Source organism: Ochotona princeps, chromosome 13 (genome assembly GCF_030435755.1).
Source record: "Ochotona princeps isolate mOchPri1 chromosome 13, mOchPri1.hap1, whole genome shotgun sequence".
NCBI classification, from domain to species: domain Eukaryota; kingdom Metazoa; phylum Chordata; class Mammalia; order Lagomorpha; family Ochotonidae; genus Ochotona; species Ochotona princeps.
In genome coordinates this window covers 40,961,530-40,975,977 of record NC_080844.1, presented here as the reverse complement: position 1 = coordinate 40,975,977, position 14,448 = coordinate 40,961,530, and the positions used below count along the sequence as shown (strand labels likewise).

Genomic DNA, 14,448 nt, shown 5'->3' with positions numbered 1-14,448 from the left:
TACAACTATTTCTGAGAACACAACATCAAAAAGTTGAATCCCAAGGGATTGTTTCTTTGAAATAAAATACTTCAGTAATTAGCTTAAAAACATACAGAATTTTTTAACCCTGGAGTAGATCACTTATCCTTTACAAACCACTGGAGCATGATAATGCATACTTACTTCAGTTAGGTATTTGTTGATGTCCTTAAAATCTATCTGTAGGATGTTGCCAAGAATTGGAAGAGGAGTGGGACCAGGCGGGAGGTTCCCTCGCCCATGGCTCTGTTTCCAGAGTGAAAAGAGAAGCAAGCAGGAGAGACAAAGCACCAGCACCACTGTGGGATCCATGGAGCCTCCTCTTCTGCCTGAGACAAGTGGGAGCTGACAACCACAGGCTGTTATAGAACTCCCTGCTCATCACGTGTGCTTGACCTGTACTGCCTCAGGTGGGCTAGATGCACTTTGAGTGAACTTTGGTCCATTGATAAAGATGAAAACAAGATGTTATTTCCTAATGTTTAGTTTTTCACTGCACCCTTAGTCCCTTCCAAGTCAGAGGTTCTGGTCAATTCGGTGTGTTGGGACACAGAAATTCTTCTGTGGCCTTTTTAACCAGCCCTACCCCAGTGGTTTCAAGAGCCATGAGAATGAAGAACTGATATAATGAAATAACAAGTTGAAAAATTGCTCAATTTATTTTTTTATTACATTGATGTCAGGTGGGAGTTAATGGCATTAAGGGCAATCCAAGTATCCCAAAAATGTGTTGTTCCTATAACATTTTCTGAAATACAAGAATATTTTCCTTGAAACTGGGCAAGACTACAAATTTTAAATCTGTTAAACTAACAGAGTACTAAGCATGACAGGTGAAAGAACTCATACTTCTACAACTTCGATGACAGAACAGCTTGACAATGAAATATTCACACCTTCCACCGTGAAACACCTTGAATGCAGATAGGACCCTTTATTTTAGGGGAAGAATAGAATCATATAGGACTGCCAGAGACCAACTCCAGATGACTTGAGAGCTTGCAAAGGATGCATGTATTATTGAGAAGACAAGAAAAGGGAGGCATGAACCACTATGGCATGAAGCTCATTATGGACAACTAAAAAAAGCTGCCTTTTTATTTATACAGAAATCATCATAAGCTTTTGCACAGCATCCATTTGTTTCACTTTTACTTCATGGTTAAAAGAATGGTTACCGACCCAGCAATTGCAGCCGCCAGCTGATTGGGGTGATGGACTGTGCTGGCCCTGTACTTGCTAATACATACAAGAATCTGATCTGGGAACACCTCAGACAAAGTTTCTTTGGGGTTCTCCCCAATCGAACTGCTGGACTCAGAATCCTAACCATGAAAAGACAGAGGACAGAACAAGTCAATTAACCACCTCAGCCATATGTTGGCAGTGAAAAACTGGGCAAATGGAGAATTAAGATGGACTATGTTAATCAGTGGATTCTTGAACGACCTCACCAAGCTTGGAGTGGTGAGATTGGCAACATTCATAACTGTTGAGCTATCAAAACCACTTGAATAAGACCCTCAGAGCAGGCCCCACATCTGGGATCTGGAATGAGTGGGAGACTGGGTGGGGCTTCTCCCTTAATAGCCCCACTTACCCCAGATACATGAAGGAAACAATGTGCAAATAATAGTTTTAACCCACTTTCCTATAACCCTTGAGACTTTTTACCATAATTAACTATGTAAAGATTGTCAAAAATATAATAAAATTGGAAAAAAATTTAAAAGGATGGTTAAAAATCAATTCTAAAAAACATTATATTGTTTAACTTCAAAGAAAACATTTTCAGTAAACCATTACTCATTCAAACCTGCAGTCACCCAGCTGAAGCCAGGAACTCCACAATTGGCAGCACATGCAGTTACATAGTAACAAGTAGTTTACTTATATCCAAAATCAATTTTCACTAAATCTAAACTAACATCACTTAACATGTCAAGAATACAGAATAGAAAACAAAGCTCATGGGTGAAAGGAGTTTATAAAGGCATAAACCATAGATTCCTTATTAAATCTTATAATCAGTCATGTACTAATTACCATTTCCTTTACCTAGTACTGATTCAATTGCTTTTGTTTTGTTAAAGGGCAGTGAAACAGGATCAGGACAACTCAGCCCTTCTATGAAGAGAGGGCCTATACAAGAAACTTCTTTTTATCTTTACAAACTGTCTTCTTCCCCTAAATATAAGTGTCAAATAAGGTAGAAGTTTTAGACCACTTTTCTTTGGGCGTTCACATTTGTCTCCCTTTAGAAGATGTCCCATATACTTTCTGCTTTCCGTGGTGAGAAACCGAAGTGCATCATTTCATGTGTTGTAGCAGTTCAAGGCTGCACAGTAAACAATTACCATCTGTTCCAAGATATTATCAAGCCATTGCTTAAGGAAAATATTATTTATATCACAGCAAGCTCCAGGACAAAGTGGGCACATTACAGGATGTTTGGGGACATTGTGGGCTCAATTCTACTATTGTACACTTTTAGCTGTGTGTCGTTGCCTTAAGTTGCTAAAAGCAACAGCAACATTCTTAAGAGAATTCCATGAAATATTAGAGAGGTGATCAAGTGTCCATACAATGAGGTGAGGCAGCAAAGAGGTGATTAGACACATTCTGCCGGGACTTACCATGCAGACAGAAACTTTTCATAGACTTGCTAACCAAAGAGCGGGAATCATTACAAAATACATGCCATCTGACCCAACTGCTTGGCCCTCTGCATTTCCCCCTCTGTTATAATCAAATTGAAGGGTACAAAGTTCCCTGTGTGTGGTTTGAAGTAATACATTAGACATTGGATGAAGACAGGGACAAAACAAAATAGTACAATAAGAGGAATAATTAGTGTAGTTCCCAAATTAATATAAAAAAGAAGCAAACACTTTATCAGAAACAAAAGATATAATAGATTATAAAAATTGATTAGTAACATCTCCTGCAGAGAGAGCTTGAGGATAAGAATGGGAGATGGTGCAAATTTGGGAGTGTAGTTGTTGAATACTAAGAGTAGTGGAAATACTGTTCCATATATCTTGAAGATGACTTTTAATATCATCCCAAGACAACTGTGCATCATTATAATAAAGGAAAGTAACACAAATCCATTTATAATTGCCATGGCAAGTGGTAGCAAATTTAGTTTTTCAAGTGTTAGATTTCATTGTAAATGTAAATGACAGGTTTTTAAATGCATTAATTTTTATCCATACTTCTCTGTGTGAATAAGACATAGCTAATATTACAAGAAAGATAATTAATATGATTAGCTGTATGAACCTGTTGCGCTAACATAGTGGTAGAGGTTTCAACAGACCTTATAAGAATAAACATAAAAATAAAAATTCAAGAGCAAACTCCTTATAATTTTTTAGAGTGATAAATACATTAAGACTTTGTTTCTCCTAAGCCCAATAACTTAGAATGGATAATTTAATAATCTATATAATTAGGTTGTTGGTGATGCTGATCTTGCCGAATCCTGTTGGACGTTAGGTCTGGGTGCCACACGGACCTATTTTGAGAGGTATGATGCCACAGTCGGTATTATTTTCCTGCAGGACCAGTGCAATCCAGTAACTCAGCGAGTTCTCATGAGCTCAGCACATGTGCAGTTCACTGTTGTCCCCTGCAGTCCCAAAGCTATTGCAACAGTATATAAAATGGCACCTGACGTACCACCACTACAGTTCTTGATCTGCTGGCCGTCAGATCTGAGGGCTACCCAGACCTGCCCTGAATGGAACCTGTAGAATTTCACCTCGATGTAGTTCACTGAGTCAGAAATGAGGTCACTTCCAGCTCAGCGCATGCTCAGTCCTTTCCCTTGCCCTTTCCTCTTTATGCAAAATGGCTCCCAATTCGGCTCTAGGGGGCTGACTGGGCTATGAAATCCACCCTGTTCTCACACTGCCCATCTGTGATCTGCTGCTCTGTCTCTGCTCCTGGTCAAGTCAAACGGACCAGCAGGACAAACAGTTCTTTTTCTGGGTTCACTGCCCAAGCTCCCAGTAAAAGTTGCTTCCCACCTCGTTGCTGGTGGAGTTCAGATAGCTGTTAGCTGAATGCCACTGGAGTATCAGTCACTGCAACACCACATCGCTGCTTTCCTGTGTCTGTCAGTCTCCAGGTACTCCTCTGCTATTGTTCTGTGCTCTCCTATTTCCTGGAATGTGTCCTCTCTGCTTCATCCTGATTAAATGTTTCTCCATATGTTTAAATGTGTCCTTACTCTATTCCGCCATCTTGATTCCACACCTCCCCCAATTTTGCTTTCCAGCATAACTCTGAGCTTGTTGTCTTTGAAAAGCATAGACTAGGGAGAGAAAAAAAATGGCCGACCATGGAGGGTTGATGTAAGGAGGAAGGCAGAGAGAGAGGGCCAAAAAGTGCCAGAAGAAGGAGCAAGTATAATTAAAAATAGTATAAGCAGGTGTGTGAACCCCCCAGGACACTGCGGAATCAACAAGATCCACGCAATCTGGAGAATCAACCAAAAATAGCAACAACACAAAAAAACCAAGGCAACGCTCAGCGGCTCGGCTTAGCGCATGGCTTGTCGGCTGGAAAAGGGTGAGTTAAGAACCCAGCAGGGGAAAGGCCAGCGCGAATTTTAACCAGAGGAGATACAGGCAACTTTAGGAAATCGTTGCACAAAGCCCCTCCTGTGGTGGCTAGAAACTGCAGGAGTGCTGAAACCTCTAGCACTGGTGGCAGTATTAATAACCTTGGCGGGACCCAGGCAAAGACAGGGACGGCTAACTAACACACATTCCCCCATAACGAAACGCCACTGTACCAGGAGGGCACTAGGACGCTGAAGTGCAGTAGCTGGCAGCTGCGGCAGCGAGGGTGAAATCCCCAGGATCACAACTAATCTAAATTCTGGGCCAACCCAGTCCAGGGGAAAGAGGCGGTGGAGCGGGGTCTGCCAGATCCCGTGCCTCAGACAAAAAAAAAAAAAAAAAAAAAAAAAAAAAAAAACACCCAAGAGATGAGATTGGGGCGCCTAGGCGCAGAAAACTGAGGCACTGAAACCTGAAACCCAGAAGGGAAAGGAAAAAACAAAAACTCCCTGGTCCAGAAGGAAAACAAAAACCTAGGCCAGCAAGACCTCAGGCCAACCACTAGGTGGCAACAGAGGTCAAGGGTGAGAATTCAGCAACACCTTGGGCCACAAGTATGGGACAGAATAAGAGATTTAGTGAAGTAGAAACAGCTAGCGCCATCCCAAAAAGCCACCATAAAGCCTGGTCAATCACAGAGATTACAGACGAAGAAATTGAAGACGTCTCTGATAAGGAGTTCAGAAAAATAATTATAAAACTCTTCAGAGACAATGAAAAACGATGGGACGAGCTCAAAGATTTTAAAAAACCACATAATCACAGAAACAAAATTACTCAAAAACGAGATCCTAGACTTGAAGAACAAAGTTGAGAGCTTAGCCAACAGAATTACAGCAGCAAAAGACAGGATGTCCGACTTGAAAGATTCCCAGAATGAAAGCAGGCAGATTATTTACTCACTGGAGTCACAACTACACAAGGCAACCAAGATGATCCAGGAGATGAACGATAACATCAAGAAGTCGAATATCAGAATCATGGGGCTCCCAGAAGGAGTGGAAAGAGAGACAGGCATACAACCAGTACTTGAGGAAATTATGCAGAAGAACTTCTAAAATACCTGGAACATGAACCCAATCCAAATTCAGGAAGGCCAGAGGACTCCCCACAGGGTTGACCCAAAACGATCCTCCCCAAGACACGTGGTAATCAAGTTACCCTCCAATGAATACAAAGAAAGAATCCTAAGGTTAGCACAAACCAAAGATCAGCTTACATTTAGGGGCAGGACCATCAGAATCACTGCTGACTTCTCAGAACAGACGCTCCAGGCAAGAAGGGAGTGGAACAAAAGCTTTCAAGTACTGAAAGAGAACAACTGTCAACCAAGAATACTCTACCCAGCAAAGATTTCATTTGTATACGAGAATGAAACTAGATACTTCCACAGCAAAGAGAAATTAGAAGAATATGCCAACACAAAACCGACTCTACAAAATCTCCTTAGAAATGTGCTACTCCCAGAGAAAAAGGAAGCAAGCCATAAGCAACGATGGCAATCTGGGAGATCTCAATAAAGTCCATCCACAGAAACGACAATCAATTACCAACAACCCCAAAAACACAGGCATATGGCACGGCAAAATTATAATTTTTCAGTACTAACCCTCAACACAAATGGCTTAAATTCATCACTCAAAAGGCACCGATTAGCAGACTGGGTTAAAAATCAGGACCCAACTATACGCTGCTTGCAAGAAACACATCTAACCAGAAGAAACTCCAAGAAACTAAAAGTGAAAGGGTGGAAACAAATATTCCATGCCAATGGACGAGAAAAAAAGGCTGGTATGGCAGTCCTATTCTCAGATGATATGGACTTCGAAGTAACGAACGTCAAAAAAGACAGGGAAGGGGGGTACATCTTCTTGAAAGGGAGGATCCAACAAAAACCAATCGCCATTCTTTTTTTTTTTGTTTTTAAAGATTTATTCATTTTATTACAGCCAGATATACACAGAGGAGGAGAGACAGAGAGGAAGATCTTCCGTCCAATGATTCACTCCCCAAGTGAGCCGCAACAGGCCAATGCGCGCTGATCCGAAGCCAGGAACCAGGAAACTCTTCCGGGTCTCCCACATGGGTGCAGCGTCCCAATGCATTGGGCCATCCTCAACTGCTTTCCCAGGCCACAAGCAGGGAGCTGGATGGGAAGTGGAGCTGTTGGGATTAGAACCAGCGCCCATATGGGATCCCGGGCTTTCAAGGTGAGGACTTAAGCCGCTAGGCCACGCCGCCAGGCCAATCGCCATTCTTAACATTTATGCTCATAGCCCAGATGCACCCAGCTACGTGAAACAACTACTTTTGGACTTAAAGGGAGACATAGATGAACATACGATAATTCTGGGAGATCTGAATACCCCACTAACACCAATAGATAGATCAACGCAGCAAAAGCTCAACAGAGAAGACACAGAACTCACACAAACAACAGAACAACTGGACCTAGTAGACATCTATAGAATTATTCATCCTAAGGCCACAGACTACACCTTCTTCTCAGCAGTGCATGGTACCTTCTCCAGGATAGACCACATAATAGGACACAAAGCAAGTTTAACTAACTACAAAAATATAAGAATCATACCATGTACCTTCTCAGCCCATCACGGAGTGAAACTGGAAATCAACAACTCAAAATGTCCCAGGAAACACGTAAACTCCTGGAGGCTGAACAATATGCTATTAAACGAACAATGGGTCAGAGAAGAAATTAAAGACGAGATCAAAAAATTTATGGAAACCAACGAAAACCCAGATACAAAAGTCCAAAACTTATGGGATACTGTCAAAGCAGTGTTATGTGGTAAGTTTATTGCAATTAGTGTGCACATCAAAGCCCAAGAAAGGCAACAAATGCAGGAATTAAGCACACACCTCCAGGAACTGGAAAAGCAACAGCAGAAGGACCCCACAAACAAGAGGAAACAAGAAATTATCAAAACAAGACAAGAATAAATCAGAAAGAAATTTTAAAAAAAAACATTCAGAAAATAAATGAATCAAAAAGCTGGTTCTTTGAGAGGATAAACAAAATAGATACCCCACAGGCCCGATTGACATAGAAAAAACAAGACAAAGCAAGAATTAGCAGCATCAAAGATGAAAAAGGCAACATAACAACAGACACTACTACCATTAAGGAAATAATCAGAAATTATTACAAAGAACTATACGCCAACAAATCCGATAACCACTTGGAAATGGAAAGATTCCTAGACTCTCACGACTTACCAAAACTCACCCCAGAAGCAACAGAAGACTTGAATAAACCCATTACAGAATCAGAGATAGAATCAGTGATTAAAGAGCTCCCAACAAAGAAAAGCCCAGGCCCAGATGGTTTTACCGCAGAATTCTACAAAACATTCCAACCAGAGCTAACCCCAATCCTTTACAAGCTCTTCAAAACAATAGAAAAGGAAGCAACTCTTCCAAACTCATTCTATGAAGCCAATATCACCTTAATCCCCAAACCGAACAGAGAATTAACAGAGAAGGAAAACTACAGATCGATCTCCCTGATGAACGTTGACGCTAAGATTCTCAACAAAATCCTAGCCAATAGAATACAAAAAAACATCAGACAGATCATCCATCCAGACCAAGTAGGTTTCATCCAGAGAATGCAGGGATGGTTCAACATAAGGAAATCCATAAATGTGATATGTCACATCCAAAAACTGAAAAACAAAAACCATATAATAGTATCAATAGCCGCAGAAAAAGCCTTCGACAAAATTCAACACCACTTCATGTTAAAAACCCTAACCAGGGTGGGGATAGAAGGAACAATCCACAATATAACCAAAGCAATATATGAAAAACCCAATGCCAGCATCATACTAAATGGAGAAAAACTGGATCCCTTCCCACTGAGATCTGGAACAACACAAGGCTGCCCACTATCACCACTGCTATTCAATATACTCCTAGAGGTACTTGCAGAAGCCATAAGACAAGACAAAGAAATCAAAGGAATCCAAATTGGAAATGAAGAAGTCAAGCTTTCACTATTCACAGATGACATGATTCTTTACATAGAAGAGCCAAAAAATTCAATACAAAGACTCCTAGAACTCATACGAGAATTTGGCAGAGTGGCAGGATACAAGAAGAATGAACAAAAATCAACAGCCATAGTGTATGCAAACAGCCGCAAGATGGAAGAAGATCTAACCAACAAGCTACCATTCAAAATAACAGAGAAAAGCATGAAATATCTGGGAATAAATTTAACCAAAAGCGTAGAAGACCTTTATGAAGAAAATTACAAAACACTCAAAAAACAAATAGAACAAGACCTCAAAACATGGAACAACATCCCATGCTCCTGGATAGGCAAAATTAATATCATCAAAATGTCTATACTACCAAAAGCAATATATACCTTCAATGCAATCCCAATCAAATTACCCACAGCATTCTTCATTGAACTGGAAAAAATGATACACAGATTCATCTGGAAACATGAAAAACCACGAATAGCCAGAACCACTCTGAAGAACAGGAACTTAACAGGGGGAATCACAGTACCGGATCTACGGACATACTATAGGGCAGTGGTTATCAAAACAGCCTGATACTGGCACAAAGATAGAGAGGAAGATCAGTGGAGCAGAATAGAAACAACAGATGGAAACCCACACAGATACAGTCAATTAATCTTTGACAAAAAGACAGGCAATAATCCAAGCAAATGGGAAGGTCTGTTTAATAAATCCTGTTGGGACAACTGGTTGATAGCCTGCAGAAACAAAAAGATAGACCCACATCTCTCACCAACACTAAGATCAAATCTAAATGGATAAAAGACCTAAACCTACATCCAGAAACCTTCAAACATTTGGAAGTAAATGTAGGAAACACACTGCAACACTTAGGAGTAGGCCCTGACTTCCTAAAAAAGACTCCAAAAGCAGTAGAAATCGAGACCAAAATTAAAAATTGGGACCTCATCAAACTAAGAAGCTTCTGTACAGCTAGAGAAACAATCAACAAAGTAAAAAAACAACCTACAGAATGGGAGAAGATCTTTGCACACGACATAGGAGATAGAGGGCTGATCTCCAGAATATACAAAGATCTCCAGAGAAACCAAAACACCAGAACAAACAAACTGCTCAAGGAATGGGCACAGGAAATGGGCAGACATTTCACAAAAGAACAATCCCAAATGGCAAACAAGCATATGAAAAAATGCTCAAGTTCCCTGGCAATAAGGGAAATCCAAATGAAGACAACAATGAGGTACCACCTAACTCCAGTAAGGATGGCACACATACATAATACCACCAACACTTGCTGGCGAGGATGTGGGGAAAAGGGAACCCTTCTCCACTGCTGGTGGGACTGCAGACTTGTACAGCCTCTATGGGAATCAGTTTGGCGAATACTCAAACAACTGAAAATCAACATACCACATGATCCAGCAATAGCACTCCTAGGGATATATCCAAAACATCTCCTACACAAGAAAACAACATGCACGCCTATGTTCATAGCAGCACAATCTACAATCGCAAATATCTGAAAGCAACCAAAATGCCCATCAATAGAAGACTGGATAAGAAAGCTATGGTTCATCTACTCTATGGAATATTTCTTAGCTATTAAAAAAAACGAAATGCAGTTCTTTGTGGTCAAATGGGCCTGACTGGAATCCATCATGCTAGGAGAAATGAACCAATCCCAAAAGGTTAAATAACACATATTTGCCTTAATCTGAGATGAAAAGATGACAACTTGGAAGATAGTACCTGTATATTGTAATATTAGTGCAATCTCTAACAACCTGTATCCAATGCAATAAGATAATGTGATATAATCTATAAACCAACAATTAATGTCAGAATACTTAAGATCTACATCGAAAAACTGTAAAACCTACTATACCCTCAATATGCTATGTTAATCCGTAATGGGGAGGGAGTGCAGGGAAATCTTTCAGGACCATAAAAAGAGTGAGGAAAAAGTACAATATAGCCTATCAAGATCAAATCTGGTAATTCATAGACAACAGACTCAAAGCGGCACTAAACAACAATAAAACTACTATACCAATGCATGAGGGGGGAATTGGTTGCGATCCTGACAACCTCTTAACAGGAGGTCATGTGAATGGAGCAGGGGTGCACTCCAGAGTGGAGCAGGTGGTAAGGAGGAAGCTTGGATCCCAACCATGAAGACTCAAAGACCTTCACCAAAAACTATTAATATGAGCAACAAGGACTATATCCCAACTGCCAAGGAGGCCACAGGGAATTGGATGCCTTCGGAGGCCAAGTACTCTGAGGTCACCCACCCCCAACCGGAGCTTCCGCAGGGGATGAAAGAAGTCCAAACACTACCGTGCAGAAACCAACGTCATCGGAAAGACAACCAGAAGCCCTGAGCGGTCCGCAGAAACAGAAAACAATAAACGTCCTTCGGGACCAGGGAGGAGAGCTTTCTCTGGTCCGAGCCTGGCTCCACCTCTGGACCCCCAATCTCCCTTGCAATGACCATTGGGATCGCTCTGAAAACCCCTCATAGCAAACAAACAATCATACAAACTAAAAAAAAAACCTAAAATAAATAGACAAACAACAAAAAGTAGAGCTTGAAATCTGACAGGAAAGACCTGGCGTGGATTGGCTCATGCCTCACTGGGTGGGACACAAAGATTAGTCACTCCTCACCATGGTGTTGAGGATTTTCCTGCACACTCCCACCAAAAAAAAAATGTTCTGCACCTTAATTGTCGACAAATGTCTTGTTAGAGTTACAAGCCAGTCTAGATTATCCTAAAATCTGCCAAGATCAGCAAAATTATACTTCAACACAACAAATGGCTAAATACAAAAATGAAATAGACACGAGACAGCTGAATGGTACCTTATAGCCATTTTAAGGTATATAGCAGCCGGTCCTGTATATAAACTAAAATTGAAATGTCAATGAGCTAATCATAGGTTGTGGTTAAGAACTTGCTTTTTTTTTTTTTTAAACATACTGGTTACTCAAAACCATGTCAATTCCATAATGTTGCAAATTGCTGTTGATGTTATATTGGGACTCTTAATTGACTGGGATGATATTCTACCAGCTCTAACTTCGGACCAGAAATGGTCTCTCCAAGAAACTGTTCAACCCATCTGGACAATAAGTAGCTGGACTCTATGCTTGGTATACGTTTGCAAGGAAAGAATCTTGATTGAATTTGAACTGTAATACTGCATCAAGGTGGAGGAATCCACGAGGGGGGAGGGGTGTGGGGAGGGTGGGGGGATTCCCAGAGCCTATGAAACTGTCACATAATGCAAAATAATTAATAAAAAAACAAAAGAAAAGCATAGACTGAGAGTCTGAGAAATGTCACTCAATCTGAGGTTGTCCGAAGATTCCTCATGATTAGATGCTGGTATGCAACTTTGGCAAGATGATTAAATGATAGACTTGGCTTCTCTTTGCATGCAATTAGATGACAAAGGATTCAGTTCACTTGTGCCCATTAATGTTTAATCTTACCAACAACTTCATGAACTTTACATGATCAATTGAGTGTTTTTAGAAATTCTGGTTTCATCGTACTGGGACACAATCCAGCTACTGGGAATTTAAGATAAACATCCAAGAGATTGCAATGTGTAGTCATGACCATGAACCACTGAAGTAAATTATTACTTCGTGCAAAGCTTACTTAAAATGCTACATTATTGAACTAATGAACAGTGAGTTGTTAGGACATTGAGAGGAATCAGAATTTCTAAGATATGTATGTTAGAAGTGTCCGTTGCATGCTCTTCTAAAATCTAACATACTTTGTTCCTGACTTGGAAGCATTCACTCAGTACCCACTAGCAACATGACAGCTACCAAACCATGAAACAGCTTCTCATACATGCAGTACCCAAACCTACAGCAAGTTATAAGTTAAACAGATGTGTATATCTTTCACCACTGAGTGCAAAATAGAGCAGAAAGAATAAGTCATTATTATGGTCATACTGATCATTAATGACACACACAAAAAAGAACCAAGGCTGTTGCACAGCTGCTTATTCGCCACCTGCAGTGCCAGCATACCATGTGGGCACCAGATCATGTCTTGCCTACTCCACTTACAACCCAGCTAATATGCCCGACAAAGCATCAGAGAATGGCCCAAGTGATTGTGTCCTGGCATCTATGTGGGAAACCTCCATGAAAAGCTCTTTCTCTCTCTCTCTCTCTCGGGTCCGGCATAGTAGAGTAGCAGCTAAAGTCCTCATCTTGCACACACCAGGATACTAATCCCAGCAGCCCCGCTTCCCATCCAACTCCTTGACAGTGGTCTGGGAAAGCAAGTCTTGGATGGACCATAGCATTTGGATCCTGCACCCATGTGGGGGACCTAGAAGAGGCTCCGAACTCTATGCTATTGGTTTCAGATGGGCTCAAATCCAGCTATTGCAGATGCTTGCAGAGTAAATCAATGGAATGAAAACGTTTTTCTTTGTCTCTCCTCCTCTCTGTATATCTATTTTTCAAAAAAAGTAAAATTAGCCTTTTTTAAAAATATCTCTCTCTGTAACTTTGACTTTCAAATAAATAAACAAATCTTTCAAGAAAACCACAGAGGAATTTCACTTCAGATTTTCTGATATGTGGTATGAGTACTACAACCAACACAATTACCTGGACAATAAAGTTAGCCCAAAAAGGCAAATTCAAACATTTGTTACATTAAATGGACACCCCTCTGGTCATAAAGCTCAGGGTGTGGGGCAGGTTTACAGCTGCAGTGGGTTAGCCATGATGTCCACACACTTACTGCAGTGACAATTGCATTACTGGCTCACCAGCTTCTAATCCAGATTCCTGCTAATGCATCGAGAGAAGTACCAGATACCGGATAAGGTCGTGGGCCCTGCCACCAGTGCAAGACCCTTATGGTTCTGGGCTTCTGAATTCTATGAAGCCCTGCCATGAACACGTGGCTTTTAGCAAGTGAACCAACAGAAATGGGACCTTCTCTCTCTCTCTCTCTCTCTCTCTCTCTCTCTCTCTCTCTTTCTCTCTCTCTCTAGTGTGTAGGTGCACAGATGCACACTGATATTGTTCTCCCTTTGTCTCTGCATTTCAGGTAAAACAAAGTGTAGGCTTCAAGGTGTCGGGAAATCATTATTTGATCCAACAATAATGAAACAGGACACACAGAAGCAAGGAAAACAGATGGAATTCTCCCATTTTGTCACTGAAGGGGTAAGACCTGCCCAGCACATCAGGGGAAAGAACCAGCACAAGAGAATCTACTGAAAACGAATGTGGAAACTACACTTCCACCTCCATAGTCACCTCCACACAAGGCCATTTCTGTTGCTTTTGGCCTCCCACTGTCACAAATAAACACGAGATAATGCACAGCAATGAAACAAATATACACACAACAATCTTCTCCAGTGTGGTAGAGAGGATGGGAGATAGATATACCATAGCTGACCCACAGGACACAAAGACCACCATACCCAGACCTGAACAGCAAGGGGCACTCAGTGCTCATCTGCATCACAGCATCACTGCAGTCCTAAACTTTACCTGATCACTAAAGACAGTGTTGATGCAAAGCCATGTGTGTTGGAAGAGAGCAGCATGGCATTTGGCTTGTCTTTCTAAAGAGAAAAATCTATTGTTGCTTTCAAACCCAGTTACACAATGCTTTATTCATCATGATAACAGGAGATTTACAGAGTCATAGAAATCACATGGTTTAGAGTCTACAGACTTTGCTTAAGATAAAACTCTCCCTATTAGAGGAATGTAGAGGAGA

General features: G+C 41.0%; 1 protein-coding gene across 1 annotated transcript in view; it reads right to left on the bottom strand.

Moving 5' to 3' along the window:
- The window catches only part of LOC101529516 (cytochrome P450 2C14-like), a 116,338-nt gene that overhangs the window by 23,379 nt on the left and 78,511 nt on the right, over positions 1-14,448 (bottom strand). The window contains exon 1 of the mRNA XM_058671988.1: positions 166-333. Within this exon, the coding sequence (XP_058527971.1) occupies positions 166-333 (168 nt within the window). Of the gene's footprint in view, positions 1-165 lie in introns of the transcript that reaches the window.